General features: G+C 46.2%; 1 protein-coding gene across 1 annotated transcript in view; it reads left to right on the top strand.

Moving 5' to 3' along the window:
• Positions 1-24,599, top strand: part of LOC142574384 (sodium-dependent proline transporter-like) — a 150,156-nt gene that overhangs the window by 469 nt on the left and 125,088 nt on the right. The window contains exons 2-6 of the mRNA XM_075683480.1: positions 5,369-5,500; positions 6,113-6,291; positions 7,855-8,036; positions 12,256-12,388; positions 19,595-19,729. Of these exons, the coding sequence (XP_075539595.1) occupies positions 5,369-5,500; positions 6,113-6,291; positions 7,855-8,036; positions 12,256-12,388; positions 19,595-19,729 (761 nt within the window). The remainder of the gene's footprint in view (positions 1-5,368; positions 5,501-6,112; positions 6,292-7,854; positions 8,037-12,255; positions 12,389-19,594; positions 19,730-24,599) is intronic.

Genomic DNA, 24,599 nt, shown 5'->3' with positions numbered 1-24,599 from the left:
TGGCTTTTACTATTCGATGTTATAGCTACTGAAACGGGTTGAAAGCAATTCCACTCTTTAGAATATTGCGGTGGCAATGGTTGTGGAAATGCATTGGTCCTTACGAACAAAATTCAAACCTTTCAATGATAATGCAAGCGCAGCCAGATAACAAGGTATTATAATGTCACTATGCTACAAGTTATGATCAAATACCCGATACAATCAAGCGTATGTGTTCATGTCAGTCAGTCAGTCAGTCAGTCAGTTTTTATTTGCAGGAAAATCACATCATCCTGCGGGTGGCAGAGACTAAAGGCATGATTGCCTGACGAGGTCTCTGCCCCCGTAACAAAAGGAGCAGTCTACAGCAGTACAGCAGAGAGCTGGTAACAAAAGAGAGGCGGCGTTACAAATAGTACACGCATACAACCTACATCATACATTCTATACAATATGGGTGTACTTAAACACTATGGACAGTTTATTTTTTAAAAATCAAATTGAAGATTCGCTCATATCACAAAAATACTTAAAAGGAAGTAAACAATTGAAACGGTAGTACTGCGACAACATTATTCGATAATTTGTTCCCTATTCATACATATCGTCGTGACGTCGCCAACATGATGGTCATCGACGAGTTATGACATTCTGGTTTACTCTTTCTGTAGTCGCTATCTGCGAGTCAACTTACCTGCAGTAAACCGAAGCGTAAAGACTGCTTTTTGTTCGTTGCATACAAACACGTCAGGTATACATCCAAACTAATCATGCGTCTATCACTATAAAACTCGCTACGCGCCAACCGTACCTATTGCTATATAACCACGCACACATACAATGCATATCTGACTACAGCTGTCTATTCATTGTACAACCACCTCGACAAAGAGGAATGTGGCGCACAATATTGAAGAATGCAGTGAGGCCGCAGCACTCACGTAAGCTGCTCTGTCACGTTCCATTGTTATTGCTCCAGCTGTACCACATCATATTACAATGGTAAATATATGGGCACGTGAGGCAAATTTTCCCCGTCGACGTATACGGTGCGTGGGCCATCAGAATGAGCGGCCCGCGCACCTTACACTGCGATATCTGGAGCAATCGAGCGAGCGTGAGCCAAGAAGGACAGGAGCTTGATGCGCGCCGTTCTTCCGCCTGCTCATGGAGGCAGTAAAACAACCAGGAGAAAGCCTGCCGCCAGGTAGCTAGCCTCGGCGGACTGTGACGTCGCCCATGTTTTTTTTTTTGGGGGGGGGGCTATCCAACATTCGTTTCTTGGGATGTCGGCCGTCCTTGGTTGCCGAATTATTCAGTGGATTGTCTGGTTGTTGGTAGCATTTAGTGAAGCCTGCCGTCACGCGACAGGCATGGATGAACAGACGTTTTTTTTTTGTCACCCTTCAGCCGCGGGTATCGCGCTTTCGTAAAGATTTGCTACCTTGAAGCATAAAGGAAGGCTAGGGCACTTGGTGCATGACCATACACTAAATTTAAAAGTTAGAATTATAGGTATCCCACAAATTCGAGATTGTTGGATTTGAACCTACTTAACTAATCGAAAAGAGAGGTAAATTTGGGCGGTCAACGTTCAGATGATCTGCTCCACTCACTTTTGGCATACCTCAAGGCATCGCGATAGTGCCCTTACTGTTCCCTTTGTATAATAATGATACTGTTGTTGTTGTAGACCCTGGTCTGGAATATCAGCTCAGGATTGTGTTTTGTTTAAAGAAACTGCTTGCGCTAACGATTACAATGACGTCGACACCTGTCTGGGCAAAATAGAGCCATGGTTTAAACACTAGGCTACTAAGGACAAGCTAATGCGTCTGCCATGAACTTGCGCACAAAAGAAAGATCAACTTCTATATACTTATCCATTGCGGTATTTACCATTACAACAAGTCACTGGGTATACGTTATGTCGGTGTGACACTGACTTCTAACCTATCTAGTAACCCCCATATTGGTAACGTTTGCTCATCTACCTTCCGCAAGTTCTTGTGTGCTGAATCGTATACTTGAAACCGCCCCTACTAACTTTCCTGCCCTGTTTCCTTTCTTCTTTAGGCCCAAGCTAGAATGTGTACACAATGTCTGGACCCCTGCACTAAATAAAATGCTTACAGTCGCATTCAGAGGAACGTTCCTAGAGTTATATGTAACAAACTTGCCGGTGTTAAAGGTTCACGCTCAAAGGTCGTGGAACATAACGATATGCAGCTGTTAGAAGTGTGAAAGCAAAAATGTGAGCCTGAATTTCTCTCCCGACTTAACATTAACAAACAAGCTTCAGATAAGTCATCATGTTTATCACCTATAACTAGCAGGCCTACTCCCACCACCATGAAAAGCGCAATTAACGCCATGCGTGTGTTTTGCACCTACTGACCGGTTCCAGTTTTATTTTTTTGAAGGCCCATAGATTATCGGAACTCTCACTGAATCAGATGATGACATTCCGAGCGAACACCAATGCGCCTTAATCCTTGTTGATTTCTATTGCTCCTTTCTAATTTCTATGTTCCTTTCTAATTGACCTCCCTACTTGGACCTTGCGTCCGTACAACTTCTAATAGAGAAATAAATAAATAAATAAATAGATAAATAAATAAATAAATAAATAAATAAATAAATAAATAAACTGCAGCTCGGCAGCCGACAATTCTAGGCTACGCCGTACCCAAGAATGGATTACTCCCCGATCCAGTCAAACTTCGGGCCATCGCCGAATTCCCTAAGCCAACATGTGTAAAAGAATTGCGCTGTTTCATAGGTATCTGCTCCTACTCCAGACGCTTCATTCACAATTTCGCCGCCATCATATCGCCCCTGAAGAAGCTAGTACTTAGAAGCAACGGGCTTCCACAAAGCTCCGCCATTTGCTAACGTCTCGGTCAATTGTGGGCCATTACGACGCGACAGCCCCTACCGAGGTGCACACAGAGGCCAGCGGTGTTGGCCTCGGCGCTGTGCTTGCCCAGTGCAATCAAGGGTTTTTTGAGTATGTCGTGGCTTATGCAAGTCGTACGCTTACGAAAGCTGAGACCTATTACACTGTGACAGAAAAAGAATGCCTGACCACCATCTGGGCTCTCACCAAGTTCAGGTCTTATTTGTTCGACCGTCCACTTGATGTAGTCACGGACCACCGTGCGCTGTGCTGGATGTCGTCATTGAAGGATCCTTGCCCGGTGGGCAGTTCGTCTGCAGGACTACGATATCCGCGGAGTGTAATGCAGCAGACACCAGCATGCTGACGCCGACGCCCTCTCGCGCTATCCTTTGCCTGACGACAATGCCTGCTGCTCACAATCCCACTTTACCGTTTCTTCGCTCGACCTTACCACCATCGCGTCTGAGCAGCGCAAAGACCATTGGATTGCGTCCCTTATAGACTAGATTTCTGGTTCATCAGCACAACCAAGCACTCCCTTGCTGCGTCGGCAAGCTCACCATTTCGCCATTCGCGACAACCTACTTCATCGACGCAATTATAACGCCGACTGACACCACTGGTTATTAGTTGAGGCTCGCAAACTGCGTTCAGAGATCTGCGCAGCTTTCCACTCCGATCCACAGTGTGCAACTTGGGAGTTTTAAAACCTAGCATTGACTTCTACAGCGGTAATACTGCCGAGGGATGCACCGCTACGTTCAGAAGTTAGTTCGCTCTTGCCCCAATTGTCAGGGCCGGAAATCTTCAACCCGCTTCTCGCCAGCCATGTTACAACCTCTACATTGCCCTACCCGGCTATTTGGGCCCGTGAGCATCGACATGTGTGGGCCCCTCCCCCTGACATCGGCTGGAAACCGCTGGGCCATTGTAGCAGTCGGCTATCTCACACGATACGCCGAAACTGCCGCCCTCCCGGCAGCTACAGCGCGTCATGTTGCCTCTTTCCTGCTTAGTCCATTCATCCTGCGTCATGGGCCACCTGAGGAACTGCTCAGTGATCGCAGACGTGTCTTCATGTGCGAAGTAGTTGAAGTCATTCTTAAAGGGGGGGGGGACGTTGTTCATCGTATCTTCTACAAGTGGCTTACGGAACGCTTCAAACGTATGCTCGTCGACATGCTTGCCATGTGCGTCGTTTCTGACCACACAAATTGGGACGTCATTCTGCCCTTCGCCGCCTACGTGTGGAACACCGCTACTCAGAGCATCACCGGATTTTCACCCTTCTTCTTACTGTTCCGTCGCCACCCGTCGCACACCATCGACACAATTCTACCACACCGACAGAATGCATCTGAATGTGCGCCCATTTTCGCCACGGCAAGACATGCTGAAGAGTACCGCGATCTCGCTCGGCCTCCATTGAACAAGAGCGTTAGAAGAGCAATCGCGCTGACCCCATTCCTGCGCTCACCTTCCTTCCTGGTGCGCTTGTGTGGCTCTCGGTTCCTTCCGTTGCACATCGTCTCTTTTGAAAACTACTGCACATGTATGAAGGGCCCGACCGTGTCGTCGAACCCGCATCCCCCATCAACTACCTGATCGAACCCGTCGAACCGTCTTCGGACATGCGCAGTCGTGGATGAGACATTGTCAACGTCACGTCGAGCGCCTCAAGCCCTACTATGATCCACTCATAGTGAGGAGCTGTTGGTCACCGGACAACTCCCTCTTCGTTTCCGGGGGTAATTGTAGCGAACTAGAGGGACGCTATAGTGCGCCATACACTCCAGCGCCTTTCTGATGCGTCAATCTCTCCAGCACTTTTGCTCGGGGAACGCCGCTCGTGTTGGGAGTCCATGCCCAGCTCTATAACGGTTGGCCCCAAACGACGGCGACTAATAAACGCCTTTACAAAACAAATAAATGAATACAATTTCAAACGCGCCGCTTGCGTTTGCCGTGACAGTTAGTGAAATCGCCAGCGTTCTCGCCTTGGAAGCCCGTGCAAAACGATGAAGTGCCGTCTAACTTTTCCACGCATTTTAATAACTCTCGTCGCATCAGCCGCAGTGCGCCTTCAACTGCCAGGCATGTATTCTTTTTAGTCCCTCCGCATTTGCGCCTTTGAAAAAGGTGAGATGGAACCGCCGCAGCAGGCATAACCATAGCGAGGTGGCTAGAAGCTACCGCTTGCCTATCACGCTACGAGGGCTTAGCTTTTTTATATTTTTGGACATATATATATATATATATATATATATATATATATATATATATATGTATATATATATATTTTATAAATATTATAGATATATATTTATATAGTCTTCGAGATTCTCACCTGTCCTTGCCTCCTAGTTTGTTTCCGACCTTCATGAGTGTGGCCAATTAATGTTGGAGGGCGTGTGATCTAGCGTACACTAGGCGATATGTGCTCTTCCATCCAGATAACACATATTTTTTATTCTTCTATTGCAGTGTGCTTCTTCTTTCCGTACGCGGTTGTCTTGGTAGCGGTGGGGGTTCCTATGGCCGCCTTCGAGATGCTGATTGGACAGTTCCGCGGAAAGGGATGCCTTGAGATCTGGACCTGCGTCCCAGTCGGCAAAGGTATGTGTTATGGAGAAAACAGGAATAAAAACACTGTAGGCCCCCTACATATGTTAGCGTGAAAGTAAATATACATTACGAACGTTCAAGAACCCCAGGTGGCAAAAGTGACTCGGATCGCTCCTTTGCGGTGTACCGCGTAAAGCCTGTAAATTGTTGCTTACAACATTTGGGATGGTTTTTCTTTCAACAGGCGTAATTTACGAGTACATTGTTACCACTGGCCTTTATTTATGTAAAGTGACTTGAAGGTCTTGCTACGGTGAACAGAGCGTTGCATCTTGTCTTCTCGGAGCTTGTTTTACTTTTGTGAATATTTGGTGTTCTACATTTTGATTTTTCTATTTTTTCAATGTTCGCCACAACACCATATGGCGATTTCAGTGTGTAAGAATTAAGATATAAAATGAGAATGACTAGGCAGATATGACCTTGCGCTGCGATCTGTGACCTTGATGTGTGGCATTTCTCTTTGTGCCTTGCAATCTTTCGTTCGACAACGGTTATTTTTGCGACTACAGTGCTGCTTAACTACAAGCGCCCACAAAGCAGCTCGTGTATGATTTGTGTTCTACATTTGAAACTGACTACGGTGCATTTGACTTGTTGCAGGCATCGGCATGGCAATGCTGCTGAAGACGTTTGTGATCTGCGCGTACAAGGCGTTCGAGAACGCATGCACCTTCTTCTACTTCCTGCAGACATTCCAAGATGAGCTTCCCTGGAGCCACTGCTACACCTGGTGGGGCGCCTCAGACCTCAATTGCCGGGAGAGGAAGCTCAACGAGACGGTCGGTTTGGCTCGAGCTTCCGTGATTATGCATTTTAAAGCCACCATTTCTTGCCGAGTTCCGGGCACTTCTTCGTGCGAGTCTGGCCTCAAACGCGGAACGCCACAGACGCATGCTTCGACGCATGCGTCTACGGCATGCCGTAGTTACACTAGAAGAGACTGTAGCCCTAGAAACACCATGAGCACAACAAGACAGTATGAAGATATGCAATATGTACTGCAAGTTTTTATGTGTATGTAATATCGAACCGCTCTATAATTCGCAGCAAATAAAATAATTTGTTTGTATAACATGCTGTTCTTAAATACTGATTTATAGACCCTGAAAATAACACTTAATATTGACACGCATACGTTTTTATCTTTCTTTGGTCACCGCGCTTTTCACCAGCTAAGCAATTTTAAACGTTATCGCTTGGCGCAGGACGCTCATGCATGTATGAGAAGTTTCCCGAATGTTATCGACAGTTTTATCCGTTGATTATTGTCGCCAAACCTTTCGTAATCTGATTGTGTCCGCAACTCGAATTGTGCAGTACTTTTTGGAGGCCTTGCGAGCACCTGCGATGACAGTGGAACCTTCGGCGAGTCATGTATAAAAGCTGACGCGCTTGACCATCTGATCAGATTTTAGACGATCGCTGACTCTGCTCGCCGCAATCGTTGGGTTTGAGTGTTATTTATTTTGCTGGGAACAATTACGGCCCAGTAAAGAGCCCAAATCAGAAGCCAATCATCTTATGACGGAAAAATAGTGCATTACAATCATTCGAGCTACCGCCAAATTCCGTCCGAACTTTTATGGCAGGCCCTTCAAACCGATAAGCAACCACCGCTTTTCACCGCCTAAGACAAGTTTAACGTTATCACTTGGCGCAAGACGCGCCAACATATATTGGAAGTTTCTCAAATGTTAAGGATAGTTCTCTCCGTTGGCCGTTGTCACGAAACCTTTCGTAATCTAATTTTATGTGCCACGTGACTAGTGTAATATACTTTCTGTACCAGTAAAAAGTTAAATTTGTAACCCACAATTATGACACTGTGTCGTTCTTCATCGTAACTGCCATGTGGAAGTACGCGCACACACATAGTTCATGAGCCAATAACACCAGGAATGCTTCGCTTTACAAAGATTTATACTTGAGATGTTCTGTCTCGTCCTCGTCAAAGGGAGCGATCTGCATTGCACAGCATTTCCGATTTACTACGGAGCCTCGGTGTCCCCGAGGCATGAAAATATTATTCCTAAAATACAACTATTCCTTATTCTGTATTTTATGAAAAGAAAGAACAAATGCAAACTTGGGGCTATGATCTAGAATAAGTCATTCGCTTGTAGCACACGAAATATATTGTAGGAGAGTCGTTAGGTTTTTAACGCAAAATAAGCGATAATTGCTGAAGGCATTGTATTCGTGCCACTGCGCTTCTTTTCTGCCGTCACCGGTAAAATGACGCGTGTCCTCACTGTGCTTGAAAGTACCCTCTGCCGCATCGCGAGTCCTGAATCACACGGCGAGTATGGTACGGACATGCAAGAGCCGTGGATCTTACGCAGCGCCAGTGCCAGCTTGCCAAGGAGAACGTGTACATCAAGACCCAGCAGCCCAACTACGACCCTGGCAAGAACGCCACCGTGTTCACCTTGTGCGGAAAAGTCGTCACGGCGTCCTACGTCGACGCCATGAACCTGTCGGACTGCTTGGACCCGCGGGGTTATTCCGAGAACGCCTTCTTTCAGTAAGTTACCACACGTTCGTTGTGGAAGCAACAATAATTCTGCCAATTCCAAGATCTGCGGCGGGAAGCACCTCACAGCGCACAAGTGAACGTAAGACGTAGATGCACAAATTTAACAAAGTAGGCGTTTGATTAAGCCGAGATACCCTTACGCAAGAAGGCATGGTTTAGTGAAGTAGTAGAAGTAGTAGGGCAAGCTTATACCTATACCGGAAATGCCTACGGAATGTCCACGCTCTCAAAATTCTTCACAAGGGCGAAAACATAATAATATAAGCTAATCAGACAAGCAGATGTCTTTACACTGTGATCCATTTCAAGATTAGTTGAAATATACTGGATAACGCACAAGGTATTTGATGTAGAAATGTACCCAGGACACTACATCACAGACCTATAATTTGCAGATGATGTTCCATTGAGTACCACTGGAGATAAAAAATCCAAAGAAAGATCTTTAATTGACACTGTATAAAAGTAGGCTTTAGGCTTCCTGTGCGAAAAATACAGATATATAGTAATGTTCAGTAGCCCGCTAGAAAGCCGCAAGCATTTGTGATAGGTTTCCCGCACCTTGAAAGTGTGAATGAGTCGCCTTACATATGTGATGTAATCCGAAATTCCGTCATCATGAGAAACAAATCTCACAAATGCTAAAAATGGCCTGGTATACTTGTGGCAGGAGTGCTTAAGCAATGATGAGCGGCCTAATACAAAGAATGTCAGGGGCTCACGCATTCGGGCAAACGCGTATAAAGGGTAAGGTCGGGATTACTGGGCGGGGACTTCGTAGAGTAAGCATATTGGGGCTCAGCAACCAATTTACTCTGCTGTGGTTAGACCTAAGCAATTTTTCGAGCTTTACATTTGCTGCACTGGTAAGCATTTACAATGTAGCAGTCACCTTCACGGCAGGTAATGGCGTGCCCCTTTGCAGCGTCAGTTCTTGTAGCACATTACGGCTCTTTTAGTAATTACAGCTCTTTTGTGATTAGGAAACAACCTACGGGCGGGTGGCTCCTGCTGTTAAGGCTGTACGATACCCTGCCGTCTGCATAGGAGTCATCGGAGTAGTCAGTATTTTAGGAAGGCTAAATTTAATAGCATGGGATGATTGCACACATCGTATTTCATTGTTGTATTGCATCTCGTTTTACCTGCGCTGGAGAGTTTGTGTTTGCGACGCCTTTGTTCTTTATTTTCAGGGAATGTGATCTGGAGACGCGTGTTGTACTTATTAGCAAGTAGAAGGCATAACGTCGGGAATATCGTGGCTGCTCAGCGCTTTGAAAAGTTCTAAGGATAACTTTTCGTTTTTTTTTCTGCAACACAATAGTCGAAAATGTGCACAGGAGAAATTGTGAGAGCATAGATTCGCTCTGCAATAAAATTCCGCCATGGCCAGCCACGGATGGCGCCAAACCCAACGTATAGATAGGTGGTAGCGACGCTTCCACACAAGCCCATACGTTCGAAATGTGGCGGTTCATCGGCGGTTTATGGGGCTTAGCGCTGTCTGTACGAAGAGGACACAATTCTGGCGGAAGAAAAAGAATTGTTACGACATATCTGACAGTGCGCGAAAATTGTTTCGGTGACCTGCCATGATAGCTGTATATTCAAATGCTCCGCCATTCTACTTGATGGACATTTCGAGCTTTGAGCGGGCAAAGCGATGCAGGGATAGTTCAGTCGCACTGGTGTCGAAATTTCACCCCTGCAAAGAACATACTTTCTGTCTAGGTCAACGAAAGCTTTAGGCGTAGAGTGCTGGTCCTATCGTAGGACGCCAAGCCCGTTGGCCAGTGCAGTCAGGTGAGAAGAACTAAAGTGAACAATTATCTGCCAGTTGTAACTCACTGTTTTTGACTGAACAGGTAAAGAAACGATGAAGCTACTGGCGGCAACAAATTCAGACAAACGTCGACAACTTTACGAGCGTGCCTTTCTGCACTCAGCGAGTGCTGTATTGCATTTCAAGCGATAGCGGCTTAGCAGCGTCAACTGACACGTGACCATCGTACATACGATGGACGCTGAAAAAAAGTATTCATTGATAAAAATAAACTAAAATAGAGTATTCTGTTTTTACTCGGTCATGCATGTAAAAAACTGACAGGTGTTTTATTTTCAATACAGAATCTAACTGTGTCGCCCTTTAATTAAAATTCGAGTTTTGTTTCCTAGTATTTTTTTCTTCCAAACTAGTCGCGCTTCAATCGCTGCTCCCATAACCACCCTTGCTGATGACGGCAACAATTTGTTAGAACCGCTATTGGCTGGAAGCTTCGCGACCTATTTGGATCGACATTGCCAAATATAAGAAACCGCGTGTTCTGCGTCACGCGCTAGTTCGGTGAAGCGCTAATGGCGGCTTTTTTCTATCTTCGGCATCAAGAATTCCTACCTTTTTCAAGATTTTTGTGACTAGTAGACTCATTCTTCCAACGCTCAAAGGTGGTTATGTATCCGTGTTACCTTAAGGTAGACGTTAATTCGTCATTTTACAAATTATAAAATCTATTCGCTGAATTATTGCATTGCTCACAAACATTGCCTTTATCTCCCAGCACGCTTTTAATAACTATTCCCCGGCAGCACAACTGTCCCGTTTACTAGAAAATGATATGTTAATACGGGGAAAATATTGAAGATCAACTTACGAGGCTCAATCAGAAATTATTTGCCCCTGTTTTTTTATTAGCCAAGCTAGCGTACATACAGGTAATTAAAACATACGTACTATTCTACGTACCTTACACTAGTTGTCCACCTAGTCTTAATATGAGTTCAGACATTTGTCTCATCGCAGCACGAAATTTGACATGTCCCTGTCGTCAGTCTGCGACGCACGCGGCCGTTTATTGTCATGCATCTCTTCACGTCCTTTTGTGAACTCAACATCACCACCTCACACTTCTGAAAGCGAGACATTGCTCCTCATGCGTGGGCTGCATTTGCCTGTGGATTTCGGTCTGCGTTTGTTCATTGCTCCATAGAAAACAAATTACACTTGGTTGCTCGTACTCCGTGGACGTGCGAAGCACAACCGCCGTCTTTAACAACTGACAGCAGCGCCGTGCCGTGTGGCTCCCTGCAGATAAGGCCGGGCCTCTCCAAGATAGGTACATCGCTGGGAATGAACACGTTGACTTGGCATTTACAGCCGTAATTTAGCTGGAAAAAGTTATGCAGATCCCATGCACTATGGGAATCGATATAAGCGAAGCGTCATCAATATGTTCGCGTCACTTGGATGTCAGTTGGTTAAAGATATATGATATCCTGTGAAAATGATTATACATCCCACCAGTCAAGCAGCGCGATGGTACCTGACTTGTCTTTTGTCATCAGACGCCTGCATTTGATTTATTTGATGACCATTGCCTGTGTACTTAAGGCTCTCCTGCACTCTACGTTTATCCTATCTAAAATTTACATTGTTAAGTGCGCGGTGTTTGCCACAGAGAGCACTTAGTCTAGCGACCACTATGTTTTGGTAGGAAGATTGCAAAATCTTGAGAGATTATATTCGCTTTAACACCTTCGCATTTTTGGAGCCCTCGAGACTTTGTATTGATTATGTTAGTAGGTAGATGGCCACTGAATTGTCCTGGCAAAATGTCTCAATATAACTTGTCCAAGTCCGGTGCCTCAGCCCCATTTTATCTCAAGTGAGATTCTGTGCCTCCAGTTCTCGCTACTTCTGAAGCCACACAAAAGAGTTTATTGCTTAGATATCTGTGCGCATCAAAGCTGTTTTATAGGTAATGCACGACATTGAGGCCTGTTATCGTCTATGACTGTTGACTCGCCACCGCACAAAAGATGTAAAGATGTTCAATTCTTTAAGAAAAATAACAAAGGCTTTTGGGAGGAATTAAAGTAACCGAAAGAAAAATTGCTGAGCGAGCGTCACCATTTTCGTTTCACAACTTTTCGCTGAAATTGCAGTGTTTTCTGCTCAACGAATTTTTTAAAAAGACACGTTTCATTCTGTAGTCTTCAATATCATGTTCGCGCGAGCTAAAACTTTGATCAGCAAAGCTCTGTTATGGCTTCCAGATCTAGAATTTATTGATTATGCTGAAATTGTTGCAATGCGTTGAAATAAAAACGAAAACAAATTGAAGAAAGTGCAAGCGCGCACCTTTGTTTAAGAGTCGCGGCGTTATTCTGCAATTTGTGTCCTCTTAGGACGAACACAATGTATTTCCAGGCACGGCATGCTCAAGGTGACCAGTGGCATCGACGAATTCGGCGGTATTCGCTGGGAGCTGCTCGTTTGTTACATCTTCACCTGGTTCTTCATCTTCGTCTGCACGGCGCAGGGAGTCGCTGCTGTCGGACGGGTACGGTGTTTGGTTATAATGTGTTGTTACTGTTTAGAGCGCACGCACAATTTACCTGTGGGGTTACGTTTTCCCCGCACGCAGTCTTGGCGGGCTAGCGGTTACGTCGTCAGTACGATCTAGAAGAAAGACGAAAAGTTGAAGGACGCTCAAACTTCGCCTTTAAGAGTGCAACGCCAAAAGCATTCAAAGATCTCCGGCTGCTTCTCACGCTTATCGGCAACTGCAGCTTACGTAACCATAAAGTTTAGTGCGACACGTTGTCGGTGAATGCTTTGCAAGAAGGCGATCTCTGGTAGAAATACTGCCTCTTGTGTGGGCCAATCGCACAGGTAGTACAAATCCGCGACTAAAGAATTACATTAGTTTCAGGTTTCTGTTGTTTCGCACTTTTATTATTTATATCTGAGAAGATTTAACATGAGATGCATGCGCAGTCGGCTTTTGTTTCATGACATTTTTTATAGGCTGTTATTCTCAAATTTCCGAGGAATAACTATGTCAAGAACGTAAGACGAGGTTTCAGTAACATTAGTGATAGAAAGGTGTGGCAATATAACCCGCTTATACCGCATGCCATATGGCAAAACGTGGCATGTACATACACCTAAATATATACGACAGTTTTCGCTCACGGACAACTCTATCAACGCCGTCACCGGATTTTCTCTGACATGTGCTCTTTAACGCTGTTGCGTTAGAACTTTCATAGGCACGTGGTAATCCGAGCGACTCACATATATAAGGCGCCGGAGCTGTATAAGGGAGTTATCGCGTGCTTCTGTCTGAGGGTCTGTTTTGCCAAGATATTGCAAACGCTTCATTGTAACCAAGTTCTGTATGAAAAATTTATGCGTGGCTCTGCTATCGCAAACACGAGAGACCAGTGAAGCTGGTGCAAGGCTAGTAAAGTATTGTGAACTGCACACAAGACACACGAGCGCCGGCAACGCGTCCCTACGGCGTCCGCCAAAGGCGTATTGGCGGCGAGGAGTTACGGAGTCGCCATCTATCGGTAGCGCTTCGCTGGCGTAGTATGAGGGATCATGCGGCGCGCTCCTCATAGGTTTTGCTGTCAGCGCTCACTGAAAACACCACGCGCGAGCTCTCCCAGACATTTCTATAAGTACTTTCGAAACGAGAGAAATTTCTTACTGTCTAAATAACAATCTTGGGCAAACTGAAAGCACACAATCGTTTACAGACGCTATCCCCTTACCGAATACGTACAGTGAACGCCACTGCGCGCGGTCGCCGCGATGGAGTCTCCCGAACCGGCTTCTTGCGTGAAAGGTAGGTAAACGCTGAGAGCAAGCTATGTGAAATTTGTTCTTATAGTGTTTGTATAACTAAATGGAGCGTAATAGAACGAAGCCTCAATGCAGCGATCGCGCAGATTCGCAGCGACCGACTGCGCGTCTGCATGCTTGTCCGCGCATTGTTTCGCTTTCTCCGCGCGCGCGTTTTCGCACCGTGCCATGAGCTTTAGGCCGCAGAATATGAGCATTTGACAGTATACAAGCAACCATTGTTGCGTGGGCGCTATCAGAGCTGTTCAAAAATAATTTCATTGTAGAGACTTCGACGCCTGTGATGTCCCGTCGCGCCGATTCAATCTTTCTTTTTCTTCTAAATTCTTTGACCTTTAAATATTATTTCTCGAGTTGCATCGCACTGTATGTTTATCGGGGTTCTCAGCGTGTGATTTCCCGCTGCTTCTTTTTTGTAATCCAGTGCATTAATTCATAACACAAACATGACCATATGCCGTGCTTATTTAAATGTGCTTCTTACCGCTGCCTTTCCACTCCACTGAACTTGGCAGTATCTAAAGTATCGACAAGTTCATAGACCAAACCGTCATGACATTAGTTGGGCAGCGGACTCGGGCGAGCGTCTCAGTGCGCGTTTTCACAACATCACAGATCGGGCGACGTAGCAGAAATCTTCCTCGCGTCTGCGCTTCCTGCATACCCGAGTTGTAGCCGATGACTGTTTGCTGCTTTTATGTTTCGCGAGTCAAGCTTCACGCAGCTTCTTGTCCTGCGGCAACGTGTGAATAAGGCTGACACCGGCCTCCATTACGTGCGTCTGGCCCTGCGGAACCGAGCAGTAGCCTACCATGTTGCGCGCCTTCAAAGGCAGCCACTACCGGTTGTAGTGCGTTGAAGCGTTGTAAAGGAGACACTCGAAGCGGAAAAATTTCGCCACTAAATGAGGACCGCAGCGTACGAGGGAATATAAACTCGTTTTCAGCTCGCTTCGGCGCGCCCGAAGCAGCCGACGCGGCCGCTATGTCCACGTGATCCCTCCTAGCACGTCACGCCGACGGTGGCGCCAGCTTTTCCAGTGGTGGAGCTCGAGGCCAATACTACGGCGTCCGCGATTCGCGTGGCCAGCGCCGTAGTAGACGCCGGGGTTGTCTCCACTATGTATGGAGAGGAGGGCGAGGAGAACATCGAGGCACCCTAGCAGCCGCCGGAGAAGAACTCCCATCCTCCCTCTCCTGACCCTTCCCTGCCTCACGCGCCACAGGAGAGGGCCCGCATCCAGGTCACGTTCCTCGCTCGCGTGAGCACCGCTCGTTCTCCGCTAGGCTCCCCCCACCCTCGCCGCGTCGCTATGCTGCGCGATGCTGTTTTTAAACTGTTTTCACTCTCTCTCAATTCTCTCTTTCCCACATTGGCGAAGCTGCTTACGTCAAGAGATACCCCGCGAGGTTCTAGCAGCTCCATTGTAAAACTTGCGTTTTTACTTTAAAATCAATTAAAAGCAGCCCACGGCGAGAGCATACTCATAAAAACTGATAATTCAACTTAGCCATAAGGTTCAGACGTGACAATCACGAAATGTTGATTTCTGCCTTTAGTAGAATACTTGCAACGCCGAGCCCGTAAAACGCCACGCTATACGGCAGCCACGATGGATGCCGTCGTTAGTATGACTAGCTAAAAGATAATATAGCGACGCGCCATTTTACAAGCACCAAAACGTGTAAGCAGCAGAACCACCCTCTCGCACTTCTCACTGTACGCGCTACGTCATCTAGCAGTGGCGCCGGGAACGTCGCGCGCGGCGCGGGTTCAACTTTGTTGAGCACCGGAGAACACATGGAGGATCTCTTTTGTCATTGAACAGCGCCACATATCAAGTGCCACGTACCCAATGATTTAAGAAGGCGTCACAGAGCTTCATTGAAGAGCGGGACATACGCCGTTCCGTACAGTCAATAACCTAAGTTCTTCTTCTTCGTGATTTGGGAGGGGGAAAGTACGCTCAATTCTGCAGCCCATATGGGAGCACGGCGCAGCGCACTGGGGATGGGGCGGGGGATGAAAGATGAGGATGAGTAGATTTCAGGCAGCACACGTCAGCATCATCCAGGGGCGATGGCCGGCGCGCGAGGCAGAGGCCATGGGAGGTCGAAGTCTACTGGCGCTCTAGGAGCCCGTTTGAGTACTCATAATCAAGCAGGCCCTCACCACAGCACCCCGATGCGTTACCCGTTAGATCATGGAATGCCCAGTGCACCAATTTGGCGGGAGAGCAGTTAGATCTAGACGGACAGACAGACAGACAGACAGACAGACAGACAGACAGACAGACAGACAGACAGACAGACAGACAGACAGACAGACAGACAGACAGACAGACAGACAGGCAGACAGACAGACAGATAAGCAGTCTGGCCCAATTAAGAGTGTCAAGCCCCCTAATAACGATGATCGCATTAAATTTAGGGATTACTGACTAAAATTGTGCAAAGCTCACTCTATTCAAGGGACGTATGCCCACGGTAACATTTTAATGCCTTTAAAATTCTGTGGTTGCTCCACGTACTTCCTGGTGTCTAACTGTTTCTGTTTTCCCGCCCAGTGACCAAGATTATCCAGCTTCATTCGCTAGGTATGCGCTCATCGACGGCATTCCATCTTGTTCGTTCCATCGTCATTGCAAGCTTCGTCTTCCTATTCTGGACATTCCGTCGCCAAGCTATCGTTGTCCTGCAGTCATCATTGTCCAATTCTCGTCATGCCATTGTTGTCACGCTTCCATCGCACCATGCTCATCATTGTAGAAACAGCGTCTCATTGCCGTCGTAAAGTTGTCATACCGCTTTCTTCCTACAGAAGTCATTCCTCCCATCGTCCTTTCATTGTACTTATGCTGTGGAGTTGTTGACTCATGATTATACCGTTGTTGTCAAGCCATCGTCGTCATACAGTCGTCACGTCATCGCCCTGCATTAGTCTTCAAGTCATCGTCATCACATACATGTATGTGGTGATCCCATTGTCTGCTTGGCGTCGTTCTAAAAATAAAATATGGGGCTTTATGTGCCAAAACCACGATCTCCTTATGAGGCACGCCGTACTGAGGGAGTCCAAAATTACTTGGTCCACGTGGGGCTCCTTAACGTGCACCTGAACGTAACACGCAGATGTTTTCGCAATTCGTCTACATCGAAATGTAGCCTCCGTGGCCGGGATTTGATCGCGTGACCTCGTGATTAGCTGCCCAATGGCATAGCCACTAAGCTACCACGGTGGGTCACGCTATCGTTGTAGCTGTGTCGCCGTTATACAGTCGTAGGCAAACCGTCATGTTCTCGGCCGACCTTGGCGCGCAAATGTCACACCAAATCGGGCCAAGTACAGATACATTCTAATTCGTCTATGTAGTCGAAGAAATGGTAATGTCAGAACCACTGCAGTTTCTAAATAAAGCTGACTTAAAGGGAAGCTGAAGAGTCTGTCGAATGCAATAAGACGCTCCTATACGGATGCGGGAACCTTATAAACTATGTAGGTAAAATTTGGGGTTTTTTTTTCAATTAGGAGCGACGTAATCGGCGGGTAAAATTGCGCTGTAGCTCCACCCCCCGTCGTATGCCGCGCGCTGCTGCTGACGCTGACGATGCGAGCGGAGACCGGAAACCGCGGTGTTGTGGCGTCAACACTAGTGTTCCGTTCCTTCGCAGCCTCCGCGACCGTGCCTGATCGTGCTTGTTTGTGCGTGCGTGCCATCGTAATCTGCTTCGACCGACCCTGCATTCCTTTGTTGGTGCGTCTGCGTGTATGTAGAGTGGTAGTCAACGTGCGCAGCATCAACTGAAGTGGTGGGCCGATCATGCAGGCTTTCTGTGCAGCCTACGGTTGCACGAACACCAGCGGCCGCGACGATGTTGTCTTCCATTACTTCCCACAAGCGCGAAAAGATCGGAGCAACGAAAACAAAGACGGCACGAGTGCGGACTGACTGATGATAACTGGTGTTGGAAGGCCTTATGAATACACGAACTCGCCCAAACATGGATTTTGATTTACTGTGAGCTCCTTCGTGTTAGCACGCTGAACGGAAGGTGCATGTTTATCTCCCGCCCTTGACGCAGGTTTCATCGCAAAGCGCCGCGAATTTTCTATTTGCTCGTGTGTTGTAAAACAGCCTCCATGCAGCTACCATAACGCGATGCAAATGTAGAGTTTGCATGTGCTGGAAAGCCGGCGCATGCCAGGACGCTACGCTCCCCCCTTCTCTCGCGCGCAGCGAGAAACCGACCGTCTCACGTAGCCGACGGAATTCGCCGCCTTTACGACTTCGGTTACGAGTAGTGTGCGGATGGCGCACAGATGAAGGTCACTACACATACTGCATGAACATCGTGACGTCAACACTAGTGTTGACGTCACGAGGCGCCAGACCAATCACAGGCGGAAACGAGACGCGCGAGCTGGGCGTGTGCGCTGCTGCACTTTTCGTCGAAATAAAATATATTTGCACTTTCTTTTGCTCAATTTCGATACAATATTCGAATTCGGAGGGTTGAAAAGCATTATGTACAGATGTTCACTCATTTTTTCTGGAAAACCTTTCAGCTTCCCTTTAAAGGGACACTAAAGTGAAAAATTATATCTGCTGCATGAATAAATTACCGTTCTACAACACCAAGAGTACCACTCTTACAACGATAAGACGTTTGGTAAGCCAGAAAAAGCGCAAGAACGAAATACAGGTGGCGACGCCTACTTAAGTTCCCGCACCTGGCGGCTGTGACGTCTTCGATTTTTATGGCATCTTCTAGGGCCCACTAATTGTATATAGCGGTACAGATTGAGTACATTGTATTCTAAAGGAATCATGTATTAAACATGGCAAGTTTCGGGAACTTTTATTCAGCCAACGCGGCCCAGATGCGAAAACATACTTTGGAATCCCTGACGTCACGCTGACGTACCGGCGCTGGGGTTTCGGGGCGAAATTCAAATACTGATACTTGGTCCTTCATTTTCTCATTTAATTATCAATTTTTTTTAAATGACTGCCTGCACGGTTCTTAAACAATGCTTTTTTAGTGGAAACTGATTTATTGTTTCGCTTTAGCGTCCCTTTAAGCAATGTGATATGTCTCTACATTGCTTGGATGCAATCACGTTATCGTCCATAGTCACGGATTCTGCCACAATTTACGATATCCGTTGATATAGTAAGTGGCGGAAAAAATTCGGCTCTCCGACGTAGGCTGCACTGCCGGCTGTTTTTTGTTTTATTTTTTGACAACCTCTAGCGGCCACACTCGGGCGTTCGTCGGCTTTTGCTGTCGCCACACGAAAACCGATGTGGAACTCCTCCTAATCGCCTGGCTGAAAAATTAAAATTTACTCGTGGGTATCGATTTCGTGGCAACACTTTTAGAGGGGTGTTGACGATATTTTCTTTATGAAAAAGATGGTGCGCGAGGCAGGAGTTTGGTCGGAGGTTTCCAGAATTTTTTCGTGGAGAGAAAAATCACTGCAATCCATGGTCGAATTGCAAGCAGCGGAATGCGCTGCTTTTCTGCATCGAGGCGAGAAATATAACGTGAAAAATTTAGGATCAACTGTGATATTTGTCACCAATGCCATTCGTAGCACGTTATGGTTAGTCATATATCTGCTATTTGCATGCGCGATACCCAAGCGCTCTATTATTTGCGTTTCGGTAGTTGGAGTGTACAGCTAAATCTCCTATACCGTATGGTTATAGCTATGGCTTGGCCTCTAGTGTACAATAGGTCTATGAAGGCGGAAATATGAAATCAAATGTTTTTGATCTTAGGTGCTGAATCTTGTATACCGCAATGCTTGCATCCCAGCTTCTGCGAAGTCATTGCGGGAGCGCCGGGGCACGGCCGAACATTGCCTTCTGCTTCTCCGTCTGCTGGCGCAGATATCTGCAGTGATGGGATTCCTGCCAGCGTGTCTCATGGTCGCCGTCGCGGCGAGAGCCCTCTACCTACCAGGAGCTCGGAGCTCGGTCTGGGAGCAGTTCCAGCCGCGGTGGAGCTGCCTGTGGGACAGCAAGGTATGTGCTAAATTATTCTGCCCTCGCTGGATCACAGGCACAATGTTTTCTTCACGGTCGTATTAACGCAATAGCGTTAAGGACCCCGTGTCGCAGAAAATCCGGCGTCAGTGGCGGCGCTGGCGGCGACGTCCGTATGAGAAAAATCATACCAATCCACGCAGGCCCTCCGTGGGGCGGGTAGGCGTCACTGAGGTCATTGAATTTCTCAAAGTAAAATGCGTTAGATACATCGTAAAGTACGGCTTACACACCACCTACAGAAATGATAGTGTCGGATTGTGATTTAAATATACGAGAAAAAATAATTCTGTTACGCCGAAACTGAAACACAAACCCCTTTTCCAGCTGCCCTTTGACGTCTGTATTAGTAGGAGTATCGCGACCCGCTCGGTTCCTTGCAACACCATCCAGGTGGCGCTCGCCTTCGTGCACAGCTAAAACCCCTTGATAATAATTTGAATGTAGCGACACTCTCCTCCTCGCGGCGCTTTCCTCCTCGATTTTCCTCACCCGCCGGCTGCGCACGCCACGCATGTTCTCCTGGGCTCCCACGGACGCTCCGCAGCATTCTATGGAGGCATGTTATTTTGGGCCATTTGCACGGCCCAGTGGTGTTGAAAATTTTGAGCAATGTTCATAACAGCGTCTATAATGCTGAAGGCAACGTTTATGAAGAGGTTGGTTTTATTCTTAAAGCCGTATGAACGGGGCATCCTGATGTAAAAAGAGCTTTGAGGCGAGTTCTATACATTCTCCAGATAGTATTTCTGACACATGATGAGGTGCTTTACATTGTTCGTCTGATCAAGTATTGCTTGTAGCATATCCGTTTGTGTGGGGCTTATTAAGCGTCAGAACTCTGTTTCAAGGTCGCGTTGTGAGCTACAGAAAATATCACGTGACCGAAGGAAGGCCGGAAGCAAACCAAAGCATGTGCAGCCGTGTATAAGAGACGATTGCTGCTTAGCAAAATGAAATAATGATTGATTAGGGATTGGATTAAGGAGTATTCAGGTGTATTAAGGAGAATGGAGGCGAATTAAAATCGATGAAAGGATTAGGGTGAATGAAGGTGGATTAAGGTACACTAAGGAGGAATATGGTGGATTAAAGTGAATGAGGACGGATTAGGGTACATTAAGGGGGGTTAGGGTGGATTAAGGTCTATGAATGTGGATTAGGGCGCATGAAGGTTGATAAAGGTGCATTAAGAAGGATTGTGGTTGGCTAGGGTGTATTAAAGTGAATGAAGGAGGATTAGAGTGAATTAAGGAGGATTAAGGTGCATTAAGGTAGATTAGCTGGATTAAAGTCGATGAAGGTGCATTAGTGTGAATGAAGGACGACTAAGGTCGATTAAGGAGAATTAAGGTGCATTAAGGAGGCTTAGGGCGGATTAAGGTCGACGAAGTTAGATTATGATGGTTTAAGGGGGATTAAGACCGACTAAGGTCTACGATGGATTAATATGGATTAAGGTTTATTACAGCATACTTTACAACTTTAGTACTGCCTAATCCACTCTAATTCTTCTTCATGGACCTTAATCCTTCCTAATACACGCTAATTTACCTTAATCCACCCTAATTGTTCTTAATACTCCTTCATCAATCCTAATTCACTTTATTCCATCCTAATCCACCTTAATGCTCCTTCATCCACCTTAATCGTCTTTTATACACCGCATTCCTCATTCACGCACCTCAATCCAGTTTAATCCTGCTTAATACACCTTAATACACTCTCATCCCCTTCTATCAACGCTAATCCATCCTAATCACTCTTAATCCTCCTTTATCAACCCTAATTAACCTTAATCTACCCTAATCGACCTTCATTCCCTATCCACCTTAATCCACCGTAATCCTTGTTCTTGAACTCTAATCCATCATAATATATCTTAACTCTTTTTCATCAGCCCTAACCCACCTTAATCCACGCTAATCCGCCATACTACACTCTAATCCTCCCTAACCCACCTTAATTCAATCGTTAATGAGTCAATAATTAACTTCGCTAATCATTCTCTTATACAGGGGTATACATGGTTTGGGTCGCCTCTGGCCTTCCTTGGGTCACGTGATATTTTCTGTTCACAACGCGACCTTGAAACATAGAGAACTAAAGGTTTTCGCCTTAAAACTAAAAAAAAAAGCGCAGTATGGACTAGCTAGTGCTCGTCATCTGGAATGTCACGGGTACACTTGCCACTAATTTTATCAAGGTTGTGCTCATTGTATCTGACTGACGCACAGATCCAAGTACGCAAGAAATGATAGCTCCTCTACAGGCCGCTATTTCAATTTTCAGTAAAACAGGCAACGGATCCTAACAATCGCGAAAAGTGCGATCGAGAAGCTGTATCTTCGCCCCTAATTGTTCACAGCGGATAGCAGAATCTCTAGGGCTGCGTTTTCAACTGAATAACAGTTTGCGACATGCGAGGTGATGGAGCCACCGCGGATAATTAGGCATACTGTGAAAAATTGCATAAGAAAGACGCCTCACATCACAAAAAACGCTGTTCTTTGTCGGAACAAAGTTCTTTCGGCCAATGTTATGCAGCCACTGCTTCCTGTACAAGCCGTCAGGCTTTCCTTGAGGTATCATCAAAACGGCATAACCATATTCAGGCTTCCTGCTGCAGTTATATTCGCAACGGTACGCCATAGCGCAAGCACACAGAGCAGGAACCACAGCGTACAACGTTCGCTACGCCGAGCTGAAGGCGCCGAGCCAGCCTAGCTGTGGGGAAAAATGGCGCGAACGAAAAAGAAAAACACAAGCAAAACGCAAGATCCACGCGTTTCCAAGGGCAACGGTAGGAAGAGCAATCGTCGTGCAGAAAAACGGGGGCAAAATTGGCTGCCTTGGCAGGGACGCAAAAGGGACGAGGAGGAGGCGAGAAGGTCGCGCGGCGGCGGCAGAGTTCAAAGAGTAGCGGTACTTTCAAATTATCAAGGGACTTTATACATAGCGTCCACCGCCAACTTTTCCAGGAAAACATTGGGGTTACATATGCTGCAGTTGCCGGAAGCGTGGAACGCAGTCACGGGTTTTTGAATGCTTAGTAAAGCAATGAAGGGGGCTAGTTGGTGAACGTTCATGGTTATATTGCGCTCAGTTTTACAAACACGATACTAAGGAAGGACAGGACGTGGACGGACGAAGCTATCGCATTCGCCTCTTAAAGGCGAAGCTTAACCTTCTATCTAAATATTCTGTCTCTCAATCGGTGATTTTTTAACTTTTTCTATCAATACTGCAAGTCCTATATACTCAACTGAATGCTTTATTTATCTTTCTTTGAAAGAAAGGGGCAGTCACAAAAAGCTACTACAGCGAGTAGCTTGACGAGATGGCTGGCCCTTTCTGATAACAGCAACGGGTGGCACGCCAAACGAAAGACAGAACATATGCTGCATATTTCAAGTATAGTTGAACTATTTAAACGATACAACTTAGAGACAAGCTTTATGTCTAACATGCAATTTTAAGGGAGTACAATAAGTTCTACAGAAACATATAACGCAACAATAGATTATTCTAACTTATGAAACAGTTCAACAATGAAAAAAATGCAAAGTACTGTAAAAACCAAGGAAATAAAAGAGATTTGTTACACGAACATGTCACCAGCAAGGTCGTACCATTTTGTTGAGTAAAACTTGAAGCATCGCGAAGAAGACAACAATCGAAAACACACACCACAGAACGACCCCTATACTGCAAACTGGAAAATCGCTCGAAATAGTTGTGCAGTCGTAGATTAGCAGATACCGGGAACGTTGCACAATTTTGCTGCAAGGAACCCATAGTGTTTGAAAGCTTGCCAACCAAGAAACCGACGTGTGCATCCATAGTTGAAGAAAAATAGATGCCAAGAGTTTTAAGAACGGAACGTATTCAACTGATCTGCCATTGATAAATAGAGAATACAAGGGAAGCTCTTTGTGACGCGGGCGAAACATTGCTGCTTTCGTTTTACTGACATTTAGATTTAGGCTGTTTTGCGTGTACCATCGGTGGAATAAATGTAGAGTAATGTTGGCATGATTTGCTAAATCAGCGGTGAGGCGACACGAGCAGAAGAGGCTCGTATCATCAGTGTAAATGGCCTACTTCACCACCTCATCAACGGTAATGATGTCGTTGATCTAGAAATCAAAATGGACTTAAAATGCAATCTCGAGGCACTCCTAGATTGACTTGTTTCAAGGAGGATGTGAACCCTTTATTCTTTACATACTGTGTACGGAGTCGTAAGCATCATAATATTTAACAGTGGGCATTACCCTTATACCGTTATGAGGAAGCTTTTGGAGAACTTCATGCCTAAGGCTGTCAACAATGCCAACAGAGAATGAAGCCGCGGAAAGAATCGGGGCGTTTCGCTGAGTGGCGGTGGCTAACACTCTTACGGGTAGTTATCATCATCATCATAATCACCATCATGCTCGCTGCGCCAACTGCAGGGCAAAGGTCTCTCCCATACTCTTCCAACTACCCGGGTCCTGTGCTAATTGTGGCCATGTTGTCCCTGCCAACATCATAATCTCACCCGTCCACCCAACTTTCTGCCACCCCCTGCTACGCTTCCATTCTTTTGGAATCCAGTCCGTAATCCTTAATGTCCACCGCTTATCTTCTCTTCTCTTCACATGCCCTGCCCATGCGCATTTCTTTTTCTTGATTTCAACTCAGATGTCATTAACTCGCGTTTGTTCCCTCACCCAATCTGCTCTTTTCTTATCCCTTAACGTTACACCCATCATTCTTATTATCATAGCTCGATGCGTCGTACTCAGTTTAAGTAGATCCCTTTTTGTAAGCCTCCAGGTTTCTGCCCCGTAGGTGAGTACTGGTA

This window comes from Dermacentor variabilis, chromosome 3, assembly GCF_050947875.1.
Source record: "Dermacentor variabilis isolate Ectoservices chromosome 3, ASM5094787v1, whole genome shotgun sequence".
In the NCBI taxonomy this organism is placed as follows: domain Eukaryota; kingdom Metazoa; phylum Arthropoda; class Arachnida; order Ixodida; family Ixodidae; genus Dermacentor; species Dermacentor variabilis.
This window is presented reverse-complemented; position numbering and strand designations above follow the sequence as displayed.